The sequence below is a fragment of the Bos mutus genome, chromosome 7, assembly GCF_027580195.1.
Source record: "Bos mutus isolate GX-2022 chromosome 7, NWIPB_WYAK_1.1, whole genome shotgun sequence".
NCBI classification, from domain to species: domain Eukaryota; kingdom Metazoa; phylum Chordata; class Mammalia; order Artiodactyla; family Bovidae; genus Bos; species Bos mutus.
The window spans coordinates 46,692,365-46,707,351 of NC_091623.1; the positions used below are offsets into that span (position 1 = coordinate 46,692,365).

At 57.1% G+C, this 14,987-nt stretch overlaps 1 protein-coding gene across 1 annotated transcript in view; it reads right to left on the bottom strand.

Annotated features, from left to right (window-relative positions):
- The window catches only part of ELL (elongation factor for RNA polymerase II), a 79,412-nt gene extending 64,673 nt beyond the window's left edge, over nucleotides 1-14,739 (bottom strand). The window contains exon 1 of the mRNA XM_070373345.1: nucleotides 14,581-14,739. Coding sequence (XP_070229446.1) covers nucleotides 14,581-14,715 — 135 coding nt within the window. The 5' untranslated portion in view covers nucleotides 14,716-14,739. The remainder of the gene's footprint in view (nucleotides 1-14,580) is intronic.
- Between the last annotated feature and the right edge of the window lie 248 nt (nucleotides 14,740-14,987).

The window sequence follows — 14,987 nt, forward strand, 5'->3', positions numbered from 1 at the left end:
TCCCATCCAATTCTAAAAAGGAAGAAGTGACACTACCAGATAACGGCAAAATCATGCCTTTTCTGTGAACAGAACCCAGAAACCACAGCCCCTTAGCAAAGGCCGGCCTGAGAAGGCCTTCTCCGGGATCTAGGTCAGTATCACCTGCAGATGGCGCCCATCAGAATCTAACTACAGCTGGCACTGGCCCAGAACTGAGGAAGCTCGGAAGGTTCACCAAAGACACAGCGTGGGCCCGCCGGTGAGAGCTCTCTCTGGAGAGCAGGAGACGCCTGGTGCCCACCGTCTCCACACCAGGGACTCATGTGAAACCACTGTTACCTGACTGTTCCTCAGGCCGGGTAGCACATGCTCGAAAATAGTGTGAACAACTGACCCCTTGCTGGACACCAACCCGGCCTTACACCCAAGGAGGTGAGGCAGAGAGACCGGGGGCTCCGCCAGAGCCTGACTCGGATCAGAGGCAGACCCCCGCACTCCCAGGGACTCGTGCACAGCTGTTCCCACCCAGGCTGCGCAGCTATGTTTTCCCAAGTTCACCAGAAGGTCACAAACAAAAAGGCCAGGCCCACTAGAAGCTGTGCCAAGCCTGACACTGTGCTTGAGGAAAGCTGCCACCAGGAAAGTCAGCGCCTCCCTCGAGGGGCGGAAAGCACGCAGTCTGCGCGAAACAGGGAGCACAGGCAGGCCCTGAGTGGACCCGTCGGGTCTGAGGCTTGCCACCACTCTCTAGACACTCCCATTCATGAAACGGAGGGGCTGGACCAAAAGAACCCTCTGAAGCATGGGCCTAGCCCTGAGACAACACCAAGCTGTCTGCCGGGGCTCACGGGGCCGCACCCAACAGCACAGGGGCCGAGGCCTGAGTTTCGCCCCAGGACAGCACAGTCCGCTAACACACCCATCCCAGCACTCCAGACCCAGCACTGCAGGCCTCCTCCGTAAAGGGCCAGAGGGTCAACGTCTCAGGCTCTGACGGCCAGACAGTCCCTGATGGAAAAACTGCCTCTCACGTGTGACAGCAGCCACAGACAGTGCCACTGCATCCCAATAAAGCTTGCTTTACAAACCCTCCTTTCAGACTCTAAGGCTGGCACTGGAAAAAGGAACATGCCGTAGCAATGTCCGTCCTCGGCATCCTCTGATTCTGCTCACCTAACAAGGTGGCAGACTGCCGGCACCTTGGTTTTGCAACACTGGGCACAACAGACTCAGCTTCTTCACGGGCAGCAAGGGGCCCCGGGAGTTCTACCACCAATCCCACAGGCAAAGGGAGCAGCCGAAGGGTGGCGTGGCACAGGCTCACCGTCAGGACCCTGAGAAGGTGGCAGGGAGGCACCAGCCAACACGGGCCAGACCCAGCTGCGCTTGCCCCCACTCTGCCCGGGTGAGGCAGGCTGCCATCACCCGGCTCAGCGGGTGTTCCCCTTGGTGGAGGCGTGGCCCCAGGACCCTTAAGCCACTCCCTCCAGGTGCAGGGAGAGCAGCAAAGGCCACAGCAGGAAGCTGCACTTCCCCAAAAAGCACTGTTGAAGAAAGACGGCGGGGTGGGGGGGGCGCGGGACTGCTCTAGTGGTGCAGCAGATGGGTGTCCGTCTGTCAATGCAGGGGACATGGGTTCAATCCCTGATCCAGGAAGATTCACACGCCTCTGGGGAACTAAGCCCGTGGGCCACAACTACTGAAGCCAGCATACTCTAGGACCTACAGCCACAGCTACTGAGCCTGCACGCTGCAACTGCCGAAGCCCGCTCCCCCAGAGCCTGCGCTCCACAGCAAGAGAAGCTACCACAAGATAAGCTCGGGTACCACAAAGAAGAGTAGCCCCCACTCACCGCAACTAGAGAAAGCTGACACTCAGCGACAAAGACCCAGCACAACCACAGAAGTTAAGTAAAACATAAATAAGTCACTTTTTAAAAAGCCGGGCGGAGTATTTCCCTGCTGATCCAGTGGCTAAGGCTGTGTTCCCAATGCAGGGAGCCTCGGTTCAACCCCTGGTCAGGCAACCAGACTGCCACACGCTGCTACTCAAGATCCCAGAAGCTGCAATGGAAAGGAAAGATCCCACACACCACAACTAAGGCAGCCAAATAAATCAGTATTTTTTTAAAAGGGAAGAACTTCCTGGCAGTCCAGTGGTAAAGAAGGAAATGGAGGTCCACTGCAATACTCTTGCCTGGGGAATCTCATGGACAGAGAAGCCTGGCAGGCCACAGTCCTTGGGGTCGCCAAGAGTCGGACACAATTTAGCAACGAAACCATCACCCACCACCACCAGCAGTTAGGACCTGGTCACTGCCAGGGCTCGGCTTCAATCCCTGGTTGGGGAGCTAAGATCCTGCAAGCCTGTCGGCGTCGCAATCGGTCAGTCAATTTAAAAAAGGGAAAAGGAAAAAGAAACCTGGTCAAGGAATTAAGATCCTACAAGCTGCATGGCACGGTCATAAATCAGTAAGTAAATCGTTCCCTTTTTAAAGGGAAAAGGAAAAAGGAACCTCCTGGCCTACTTACCCTCCTCAGGGCAGTGGGACAGGGCAAGGTGCATCTGGCCCCAGCGGCACCCTCATCAGGAAGGAGACATGACAAGGTGGTCACCCCAACCATGGCCCGTGGGCCCCTCAGAGCAGCCTTCCCTAGACCGAGCGAACCAAAAGTGTGTGGCCAAGGCGCGCGCATACATATACACACATACACATGTACACACATACACACACACCGTACAAGAGGAGGGGAGGCAGAAGCAGGACTAGCCAGGGGGCCCAACTTCCCCTGCGAGAGCCCCACCACCCAGAGGTAAGCGGGCGGGATTTGCCCACAGGGTGCAGGAAAGCACCCTGTTCCTCCTCCTCCCCTCCCCATGCACGTTCACCCAGGCCCTGAGGTCAGGTCAAGCACAGGAGTGGGGACAAAAGCACTGGAGGTCTTGAAGGCTGAGGCCCAGCCTGCACCTGCCCAGCGCCCTACAAAGGGCAGTTCCAGGCCCTCGGGGTCTCCAGGCTGCTTCCCACCTGGAAGACAGCCCATTTTCCAAAGCATTCCCCCTGTGATTCAACATGGGTCACGAACTGCTAAACTCACAAAAGCACAGCAGATTCTGCCCCATCCAGGTTCAGGACCAGGGAAGGGTCCGGCAGCCTCAGGTGCCTGTAGGGAGGTGCCCAGCCCCTCCCTGTCACGTGAGCTCAGGACCTCCGTTTGGGTTGAGGGGAGGGGGTAGCACAGAAGTCTTGCCTCTGGGAGGGCAGGAAGTGGATAGGGTGGCCGAGAGCTGAGCTGCCTGGGCTGCCTCATGTCACACACACTCCCACCCTTCCCTGGCCCTCACCCCGCCCTGCCTGCCCCCTCCCGACAGGTTTTCTAGACCACCTAAGTTGAAAGAGTTGAAAACTTGTAATTGTTAGTTGCTCAACTGTGTCTGACTCTTGGCGACTGCATGGACTGTGGCCCACCAGGCTCCTCTGTCCATGGGATGCTCCAGGCAAGAATACTGGAGTGGGTTGCCATGCCCTCCTCCAGGGGGTCTTCCCGACCCAGGGATCAAACCCGGGTCTCCTGTATTGCAGGCAGATTATTTTTTTTACTGCCTGAGCCAACCAGGGAAGATCACCCAAGGTACTTACTAGCTCTCCCAACTTAGGTGATGCAGGTCCTGACTGGCCCAGGCTCCCGCACGGTCGCTGCCATCTCCACGCACCACTGTTCTCCTGCCTTGTCACTGTCAGCACCACCTGACCACAGCTTCCCATTCAGGGCGGGCCGCACCTGCTCTCCCTGCCCTTCCTGTCATCTGCTCCCGGGTGACCCTGCTCCAGCGCGTCCCTCAGGCAGGCCTTGAAGTCGTGTATGTATTAAGTCACTTCAGTCGTGTTCAATTTTTTGTGACCCAGTGGACTGTAGCCCGCCAGGCTCCTCTGTCGATGGGATTCTCCAGGCAAGAATACTGGAGTGGGTTGCCATTTCCTCCTCCAGGGAGGATCTTCCCGACCGAGAGATCAAACCCACATCTCTCGTGTCTCCTGCACTGGCAGAGGGGTTCTTTACCACTAGCACCACCCGGGCAGCTCTTGAAGCCAGCCCAAGCCTACCTCAAGTGTGGGTGCCGACACGCCCCTGTCCTGCTGGGGCCAGGCTCTCTGCCACCTCAACCAGGGAACTCCTAAGCCTATCAACGGTTCAGCAAGCGCCAGAGGCCCTTCAGACTGCAGCTCTCGTAAGAGTCACAAGTATCTCAGTGCATTTTAAAGGCTCGAAGACCACCTCTCACTCGTCAGAATGGTTACTACCAACAAGAGAAAACAGCAAGTGCTGGTGAGGATGTCTACTCACCAGGCTCCTCTGTCCATGGGGATTCTCCAGGCAAGAAGACTGGAGTCGATTGCCATTTTCTTGTCCAGGGGATCTTCCCAACCCAGGGATCAAACCAGCGTTTCTTAAGTCTCCTGCACTGGCAGATGGGTTCTTTACCACTGGCACCTCCTGGGAAGCCTAGCAAACTTGTAGAGACAGACAACAGAACTGCAGCTCCTAGAGACAGAAAACAGAATTGTGGCGCCAGGGGCTGAGGGAGGAAAAAACGGGCAGATGAACAAGCTCTGGAGATGGACGACGGTGATGGCTGCAAAGTCGTGTGAATGTACTTCGTGGCACGGAACTGCATACTTGCAAATGGTTAAGATGGCAAACGTATGCTATGTGAACAATAATAAAAAGAATCTTAAGGCTCTGAGAGGTCCCAGGTTTAAGACTGGGGTTGACTTGTCTTAGCACTGGCAAGGCCTCCCTGACCACAACCTGCCCCCAGTCCTGCCTGTCACAGGAGGAAGCCCCCGGGGGAAAATGTTCACACACAGAGTGAAGTCAGCCATGGGGTTGAGACTTCCACAGGGAGCCCAGGAAGGGGTGGCAGCCATCTACACCCACACAAAGAAGAGCAGCCACAGCAACTCACCCAGGGCTTCCCTGGATGACGAAATTAACCCCAGCTTCCGGCTCAGGCACCTCTTACCCCCACCTCCTCCAGCTGCCCCCCAACTCCCAGCCTCCCTACTTCAGCTGCTCTCAGACCTCACGCAGACATTCCTGGTACTCCCCATGGGGTTTCGCGTGCCCTGCACCCCCCCCCCAGGGCACCTCCTGCCCATCCCCACCGTGTTTCTCCCTCCCTCCCGCGTCTTCACCCAGCCCTCCGCTGGCCTCCCCCACAGGGATGCGGAGGCTGCAGGGCAAAGCCAACTCAATCCGTCTAATGAACAGGACATGGCGGCCACGGGCACGCAGCCAGGTGGGCAGAGAGGTAGGCCAGGGACTCCTCAGGCCCTCATGCCCGTGTCCTGCCACTCCTGCCCAGAAAGAAGCCAAAGGGCCCAGGAAAGGGCAGGGGTGGGCCCTCACTGCTCGGCTCTGACACACCTTTGCCAGGGCCACACGCAGCCAAGCTGCCAATGGAGGGGAGAGCACTCCCCAACCCTGCAGCACGCCTGGGGACCAGCATTTTTGAATGGAGGGAGGTGTGACCCCTCGAGGCTGCCCTCGCTGAGTCCCCAAAGCCACACGCTTGGGCACAACCTGAAGGCAAAGACAGAGCCACCACAGCCCGGGCTCTGGGCCTGACTCCTCACGCTCCACCATCAGCAGCCACTAGCCCAGAGGGCTTGGCAGTCAGCCCGCGTGTCTCCAGAAACCTGGTCATGCCCTCCTGCCCCCCTCAACTCCAGCTGCGCTCTGCTCGCCGCCTGCTCCACCACCACTGTCCACCGAGACCACAGAGGGGACCAAGAAGAGGGAGGCACGAGGGGGCCCAGCTCCCTCCAACACCGTGCGGTGGACTTCCAGGCGCAGGAACGTAGCTCAAAAAGACTGAGGAAATTCACTTAATCGCCATTCTTCATTTTACAAAAAAATCTTTGACTGTATAGACAAAGAAGTCAGTGTTTTATACTCTGAAGGCCTTCACGTTCTCAGTCATTCGTAGCATGCACACTCACAGCGGGGGAGGCAGGGGTGCTCAGCGTCCATGTGCCTCACCTGCCTGACCTGGGAGGCCAGTACACCTGCAGGGGTGGCTTCAACCAGGGAACCTGAGGCTGGGGAAGAAGCCAGTAGCCCAGGAGCTGGCTGGAGCCAGGCCACCCGATCCCATCGCGGAGCCTCCTTCAACAGAGACACCTCCTTGTGAGGACATCCTCCTGGCATATCTAAGATGGACACAGAGCAGCCAGGCAAACCACGAGGAGCTGACACCCTCCCGACAGGCGTAGGTTGTAGAAACCAGAGGTACTGGGAGACCACACGCTCGGGATAGGTGTCCCCGTGCCGCGCCTCAATTTCCCTTGCTGAAGGCCTACCAGGAGGACGCTGATGATGGACCAACGACACTGAGCATTAACCTTGGCCCTCAGTCACCAGCAGCTTATTAATTTCTCGAAAGCAGAGCAGGCCAAGGCAGGCTGAACTACCCCAGGACTGCCTGTTCAGGAGTGTGCCTAGGAACCCTAGGAAGTGCTGAGCAGGCTTTGGGCCCCTGACCCAATGTTCTCTGTGCGTGGACAATATAGCCCACTTGTTGTCTGCCCAGGAAGCTGACTAGGGGTGACACTGACCCCCAAACGCTGTCTAAGGTCCAGGGCCCAGCCTTGGCTCTCCCAGCATCCAGAACATCCACTGTCCAGGAGCTGGTAAAGCCAGCACAATCGAGGAAACCTGCCACCCAACTGCCCCCGAGCCACAAACACAATCCAAGAACCAGAAAAGAAAGGCTGCTGGCTTCCATGGCTGTCACATCCATCCAAAACCACCTCTAAATTGCACTCGGTAGGACTCTGGCAAGAAGCTCATGACATCCACACCCTGAGACAAAGGCAGCAACCCAGAAAGACACAGGCCCTGCAGCAGCCGTCGCCAGGGCCACACACACGTCCTCCACCTCGCCCCCTCATCGTTTACCCTCCGCAGACCTGCAGCGGCTCTTGGATGGGCCACAGCTGCCTTTCCTCCCCTGCCAAGAGTCACTCCAGAGGTGACCACCAGCATCTCTAAAAGCCCTGCAAAAGCTGACTCTCACAAACCTACCTCAAGCACGACAACGAGCCAGGCCCGCAAAGGCATTTCTGCTCCGTGGCCAGAATCAGGAGGGGTCAGGTACGTGCACCTTCCCCAACCAGGCGCAGGCGGCAGCCCCAGTACTTCCACGTGTGTCCCCCCGCCTGACCCCAGGGGACCCCAGCTCAGGCATCCAAGTTTCTACCCCCAGGCTCCCCTGCCCCGTGCCTGACCGAGCTGACAGTCCAACACCACAAAACAGCCCATGTCCCTCTTGTGCCTCGGTTTCGCCAGACAAGAGTTCAGTTGCTCAGCACCTTCGAGCTTCGGCTCCGCCCCTCTGCAATTCTGCATCTCTGCACAGCCCTGCTCAGCACAGGACAGAGGGCAGGGCTCCAGGCACCTGGGAATCCCCAGGGTCGGTGTGACGCCGGAGGACTACAGACCTGTTCAGAGTCTGCACTGCAGGAGAAAACACAGCCACTAAAAAGCAAAGCTTAGCACTGTGATTTAAAGGGGAAAAAAAAGCTCATACAGTTTTGGGGAAGAATTGAGACCTAAGATTATGTAAGGGGCTTCTCTGGTGGTTGAGTGGTTAACTACTGAGCAGTGATTCTGGAGTCCAAGAAATTAAAATCTGTCACTGCTTCCACTTTTTCCCCTTCTAGCTGCCATAAAATGATGGGACCAGATGCCATGATCTTAAGTTTTGGGGGTTTTTTTAGTTTAGTTTTTTTAATGTTCCGTTTTAAGCCACTTTTTCCATTCTCCTCTTTCACCCTCAAGAGGCTCTTTAGTTCCTCTTCACTACTGAGCCTGCAAGCCGCAACTAAAGAGCAGCCCGTGCCCAGCAACAAAGACCCAGCACAGCTAAAAGTAAGTATTTTTTAACAATAACATTTTAAATTAAAAGAATACTACATGAGAACACCACTGTGATACCTCAGTGCCTAGATGCAAGAAAGAGGAGGGCACCAAGGTGTCAACACAGCCCATGGGAACAGCGAATCACTAGCATTCATCACTGAGCTATACTGCTTTATGGTAGAAAGAAAGAAATTCTGACCCACGTCACTTTTAAATAGGAGCTCAGTGACCCCAAAAGGCTTCCCTGATAGCTCAGTTGGTAAAGAATCTGCCTGTAATGCAGGAGACCTCGGTTCAATTCCTGGGTCGGGAAGATCCACTGGAGAAGGGACAGGCTACCCACTCCAGTATTCTTGGGCTTCCCTTGTGGCTCAGCTGGTAAAGAATCTGCCGGCAATGTGGGAGACCTGGGTTCGATCCCTGGGTTGGGAAGATCCCCTGGGGAAGGAAAGGCTACCCACTCCGGTATTCTGGCCTGGAGGATTCCATGAACTGTGTGGTTCACGAGTTCGTAAAGAGTCAGACACGACTGAGCAACATTCACTTCACTTCAGTGACCCCACAAACTTCCCAAACCCGTGAGGGCCCCCTCCCCTCTGGAGGGGTTGTGGCAAGTCACCAACACCCCCCTCTGGCCTGGTGACTCAGCCAGGAGCCACAGCTCAGTGTGGCCAGGGAGGGCCCAGCTAGGAGGATATAATTAGCATCAGACTCCAGCGCAGCCACTTGGTGCGGGGACAGGAGCTCTCCCCCTGGATGCTTTGCTCAGACAGAAATGCACATCGCGGCTGTCTGTGCCACCTACTGCACAACCGGTCAGAGGCTGTCTCTGGAGGGACTGTTCTAGAACACATCCCTTTGGGCTCTGGGTGACTGCAGAGTAGCCACGGATTGCAAAAGATGAGATCTCAGACAACTCCAGGTCACGCGAGCCACCGAGAAGAAAGACCAAAAAGAAAGTCATACAGGTAGAGCAAGGGAGCGAGGCCCTACAAGGGAGGAACCCAGGGGAGGCAAACCCCAAGGCGCAGGAGGGACTGAGAGCCGGGCCCATCGAGCAGGGCTGCTGCCACAAAGAGGCAGCTCTCTCAAAACCAGAGTCTGATCTGGGACCAGGAGAAGCAGTCTTGTTTTTCAAGATGTCACAATCCGGGTATGATGTCAAAACTACTTCAAGGGTGATGAACTCTGGCCTTGCCGATGAGTCAACAGAGGATGGGTTTCCGAGAGCCGACGACTGTTTACACACAGTCACCATGGCGAATGGCTGCCGGAAACCCAGTCAAGGGTCACAGCTGCCAACGGGGGCTTGGCCCCTCACACACAGCCTCACAGGCTAACCACAGAAATGACCAGCACTTGCCCCACACCCCTCAGTACCTGTGAGGCACGCGCCTTCTGGGAGGGACTCCCCACCCTTCAGAGGGGCAAAGCTCAAGGCCACACACCGCGTCACTGCCCTCCAGCCAGGTGCCCGACTCCTGGCCCATCTCAGCTGCGAGATGCCGTCAGGAGACTCGGCCTCCAGGAGTCTTGACCTGTGTCCTCATCTGAGCAATAGGAACCACTCCCCACCTGGGGCTGACAGCCAGGAGACAAGATGAAGTCACGTGTACAGCTCAGGCCAGCGCCAGCACGTGGGGCATGATCCATAGGCACTGGTCATCACCTGCAGGTCTTCTCAAAGGAGAGGGGACACGGGACAGCCAAAGCTGGCAACTTCAGGCACCTGCATGGCCACTCACGTCACCAACACTCCCAGGAGCCTAGAATGCTGGCATTTCATAAGGACTTGAGACCACAGTGGGACTCCCTTTCAGAGCTAGGTCCCAGTGGCTCAAATTCCCTCCTAATTTGAGAGGCAGCCTGGGCCAGTGAGGACAATCCAAGGGACCTCAGCTAGCAACACTGCCCTTCAGAGCCTCAACTGCCCACAAAGAACAGTGTGAACAAGAAGTTAGTCTATCAGCTAAGACTGTCAAGAAGATACTATGTGCCTGGAGAAAGGGCTTACAGGGACCTGGCTGGAAGCCAGGAGGGGCAGCGAATTTAGCCAGTCGCTATTCCTAAAGACAGCCCATCTGACAGACAGACATGGCTGGCAAGAAGCCACCACCAGTTAGGGCCAAGTGGGGTGCCCCACCCCAGGAAGGGGAGACAAACCCACCTCTTGGGGCCTCACCAAGGCGGAGGGGAGCAGAGGCTAAATTAAGGCTCCTCCTGCCACTGGTGTCCAAGCTGAGGCCCACGCAGCTAGCCCCTTAGCAGCAGGCGAGCAGCCCCCAGTGTAAGTCCAGAACAGTCTTATGGTATTTGCTGCAGAGCCCCTCTTCCTATGCCCGTCCCAGGACAGAGCCCTGTAGCCGCCTCCACCCCTTTACCTAGCCCCCAGCCCCCACCCTCAGCAAACACCCTCCCCAGCCCCTCATGTTTCAAAGCCTGTATATGTGCCATGCCTGGAACCCCTACCCCTTCCTCCCTGGGGACCCCTCGCCTGGCAGACCTCAGCTCTGGCATGCCCTAAGCATGCCTCTCTTAATCAGCGGCCTTTCACACCGCCCCATTTTATTTCCTTCCTGACACTGACCGCTGACAAGCTCTTCATGCCGATTTCGGTGCCACCCTGTTCATTATCTGTCCCCTGCCTCTAGCATTCCAGCTAGAGAGACTAGGGACACATTCTGGTTGCTGGTAAACATCTAGCCCCTGAACGGTGTCCCTGTACAGACCAGGCACTCAAATCAGATTCAGGAAGATAGCCTCCCATAGTCTCTGCTCGGAGAACGCAATGGCACCCCACTCCAGTACTCTTGCCTGGACAATCCCATGGACAGAGGAGCCTGGTGAGCTGCAGTCCATGGGGTCACTAAGAGTCAGACACAACTGAGTGACTTCACTTTCACTTTTCACTTTCATGCACTGGAGAAGGAAATGGCAACCCACTGAAGTGTTCTTGCCTGGAGAATCTCAGAGACAGGGGAGCCTGGTGGGCTGCCATCTACAGGGTCACACAGAGTCGGACACGACTGAAGCGACTTAGCAGCAGCAGCAGCAGCAGTCTTTGCTCAAACCTCCAGGTGGGAACCGGCCCTGGGTCCCCACACCAAGTGCTGAGAACCTGTGAGGGATCAGGGCTGCACACATGCCAAAAGAATCCCGAAAGCCCCAAGAGGAGAAGCCAGAGCTCAGAGAGGGCAGGGCCCAAGATCCTGGGAGTCTGGAGAGAAGGATTGGCCGCTGGGAGGGCTCAGGTACTAGGACTTTCACAGTCCCGAGAGAAGAATCCAGAGCTCAGAGAGGGTTGGGCGCTGAGACACCCCAACCCTGAGGGCGGGATTAGGAGCTAAGAGGGCTCAGGTACTGGGACACTCATAATCCTGAAGAGAAGAAGGATCCGGAGCAGCCACTGGGATGCTCTGAGGAGGAGGAGCTGGACTGGGAGGGGTCAGGCACAGAACCAAGGCCTCATGCAGGTACACCTGAGATGCAGAGATTCAAACCCAGACAGGCTCCAATTCGCAGGCTTCTTGGGCCCTTCCCTGAGCCCTCAATTTTCCCTAAACAACATCATCTTCCTCTTCATTAAGAAACTTATAATCCAGGAGAGGAAAGGGTCACTCAGCAACAGATCCATCAAATCTGACGATGAAATATCCACGTGATCGAGGAAGGTGCCCCAGCATCGTCGGAGTCACTGTCAGGGACACTTCTCTGAACAGACCCATGATGTGATCTTGGAGTGATGTGCTGTGTTTACACGTCCTCTCTCTTCTCTCCCGGAAGTAACCCATCACAGCAAAAAGGGAGAGCCACGGGAGTGCCTTGGGACACACGCGAGACTGCCCGACACCCCAGTCTGGACAGTGGCAGCCACACGTGACTTCACCTTTACCTTCCACCACGTTCCAGGCTGGTCACCGGGTCTACACAAAGGCAGCTCAGACTCCAGACCCCTCGAGAGACGGAAGCTGTCAGGGACTCCTACTTGGGCTAGTCCAACAGCTAGGATTACAGGCTCCTGGAAGCCACAGAGAAAGTTTGGAAGGAAGCTCCTCGCCAGTCCCCTGCCACATCTGAGTTTGTAAGACCTCTTTGCCATTACAGCTCACCCTTGAACAACACCAGGGTTAGGGACACCAAGCCCCTAGCAGTCAAAAATCCTGAATAAACTTTACAGTCGGCTCTCCATATCCTGAGTTCCACATCTGCAGAGTCAACCAACCTAGTACTATCGTATGTGTTTGGTGAAAAAAAGAAACCCATGTATAAGTGGGCACTTCAAACTTGTGCTGTCCAAGGGGCAACTTAAAGTAAAACATAAACATAAAGTAACAACATAAAGTACAACACAGACAACATAAAGTAAGAGTGAAAACCCTCCCTCTCCACCGGTTGCAGTTGCTAAACCACGTAGTCGCAGTGCTAGAAAAGAGAAAACGCTGAACTGTGACGGTCGTACAAATGGGGATGCAACAAAACATGTATTGTGCTAAGAGCCAATACGCAGCTCTAGGCACACAGGTTCATCAGGTCACCTTCCCGTGCCCACCACCCAGGAACACCGAATGACCGCACTGCCCCGGGCTTACCTCAGGCCACGACACTGCCCGTCTGGTAGGATTAACTACGAAATTGCCAAGAAACTTAAATCACCTGTCAGCCTCTGAGAAAAATGGAAGTTTGAGTCACCCCCAAAACTCAGCCCAACCTGTCAGGTTAACACGACCGGCTTGCAGGAGCAGCTCTGCGAGGGAGCCCCTTCTGGCTGACCAATACTGACGTACACAGCTGGGCTCTGCGTGGGACGAACTGGAGTCTGCAGTTATACCTTCACCCTCACAGGAGGAAGATCCAGCTTAAGGGATGTAACCAACACCCTAAATTAAAAATAGCAGCGTGACAGCATGAGGTGGACGCACAGGCGGGCCTTCCGGGCGACTGGAGCCAGGGAGGGCAGCATGGCAGGGAAGGCGGGGCTCCCAAGCCACCGTGACCAGGTGCCAAGTTCACCTTATTTACACGGCGCAGGAGCTCTCCCCCAGCTGTTTCGAGGAAAGCCCGCCTTCCCGCAGAACGAGTCGGAATTGCCCAGGGGGGAAAAGACTTTGGGCTGGGATTCCACAAGGAAGGGAGGCTCCAGCTGGCCATCCGGCCCCCTCCTCACCTGCAGAGGCACCCCAGCCTCACCTGGGGGAATCCCTTTTGGACAAGGTGGGCACTCGCTCTTCCAAAATAGACGAATTCCCAGTTCAATGAAGGGGAAACCGAGACACGAGGACAGGAAGGAAACTGCCCCCCAAAGTGGGAAGAAGGGCGGGAAGGGTGGGCACTGGGAACAAAACAGGGAAAGAAATTCCGGGCTTAGCTAATGGTGCCGAACAAGCCCAGGGCAGGAAGAAAGCCGCATTCCTTCCTAGTTAGTCTCTCTCCTAACCCGCCCGAGGCCCCCCCATCCCCAGTATACACACACACACACACACACACACACACACACACACACGTACACACAGGGCAGGGCCTCCCTGAACCTGACACCAGACCCAACCCCCTAACCACTGGCTATGAAGCCCCTACTTTCCAGGCAAAGAGGAAAAGGACCCCCCCAACCATTTCCCCTCAGGACCTGACCATTGGACACCTGCAACTTCTGTCCCAACACAGGAGGAGGGCGCCATGACACAAACAGAAATGGGAAGAAGCAGCTTCTGACCACGGGCCCAGATGTGCTCCCCAGTCAGGCCTAGAGAGATGGTGCACAGAAGCCCATCCCCAACACCCCCTCCCCCGGTGGGCCAGGTGGCAGAACTGAAACGCCTCCAACTTCCCCAGAAGGGCCCAAATCGGCCCCTGTGAAGTGTGAGAGTCAGCGGGCAGGTGCAGTGGCCAGAGTGCCTCCCCAGGTGCCCACCCCAGGCTCCCAGCCTAGGAAAGGCTCCAAGCCAGCAACTCCCACCCCCAGCAACACCCCCTTAGAAAGACTCCCTCTTCCTAAAGGTGTCCAGCGGTTCAGGGTCACCTGAGGAACTGGGGAAACGCTGTCAGGCTCTGCCCAAACTTCCCTTCCCAAGAAATAAGAGTGAACCCAACTCCAGGAGCCTCCCTGGAAAGCGTCAAAGACGGCTCCCAAGCGCAGACAGAACCTCCCCACACAAAGTGAACAGGACCCCAGAGGCGCCCCGACAGCGGTGACCCACTGACCCACCCTGCCAGTGACCTAGACGGAAAAGCTGTTCCCGGGAACGCAGTCAGCCATCCTTACCAGTCTCCCTGCCAAGCAGCCAGACAGAGAAGTCCTAACCCCCGACCTCCTGTGCTCGGACAGCGCTACCTCCACCCGCTCCCCTGGTCAGGTGAGAAAACTAGTTCCTGCCCAGGTGCCGGGTGAGTCCGGAAAGGCCCCGGACGCCTCCAGGTGCCGACAAAGACGCCCCCCGGATCAGGCGCGCGAGTTCTGGCCCTTCGGCCGCCCTCGGCCGCCAGCCAGGGTCGCCTCCCGAGCCGAGGTTCCCCGCTCTCCGAGTGGGACATGCGCCCACCCCGCGGCCCGCTGGCCCAGAAACCCGCGAGCAACACCTCAGACGCCGGACCCCGCACCCCCAAGCCAGGACGCCGCGGAGAGGGGCGCGCGAGGCCGACCTGCGCCCCGACGCCCGCGCCGAGTCCGACGCTCACCTGGCTGGCGCGGTAGCTCTCGAAGGCCCTCAGGGCACTGTCGGTGAGCTTCACATGGAACACGGACACCTTGCTGCCGTCGCTCACCCGCCCGCACGACAGCCCGTAGCTCCGATCCTCCTTCAGCGCCGCCATCTTGCGACCATCGCTCCCCCGCCCCCCGCTTCCCGGCTCCTGGGCCAGCGGCGCGCCGGCCACGCCCCACCCCGCCGCCCGCTGACGCACTGCATTATTCATGAGACGCGGCTGGCCACGCCCCCTAGGGGCTGGGCTGGCGCCGCATTGCCCTCCGACGTGCTGCATTATTCATGAATGCGGCTAGCCGCACAGCGCTACAGGCCGAAGGCGGCCCGCAGTCACCGCCCCTGTTTTCTGCATATTCATAAGGATGGATGGCCCCACCTCTC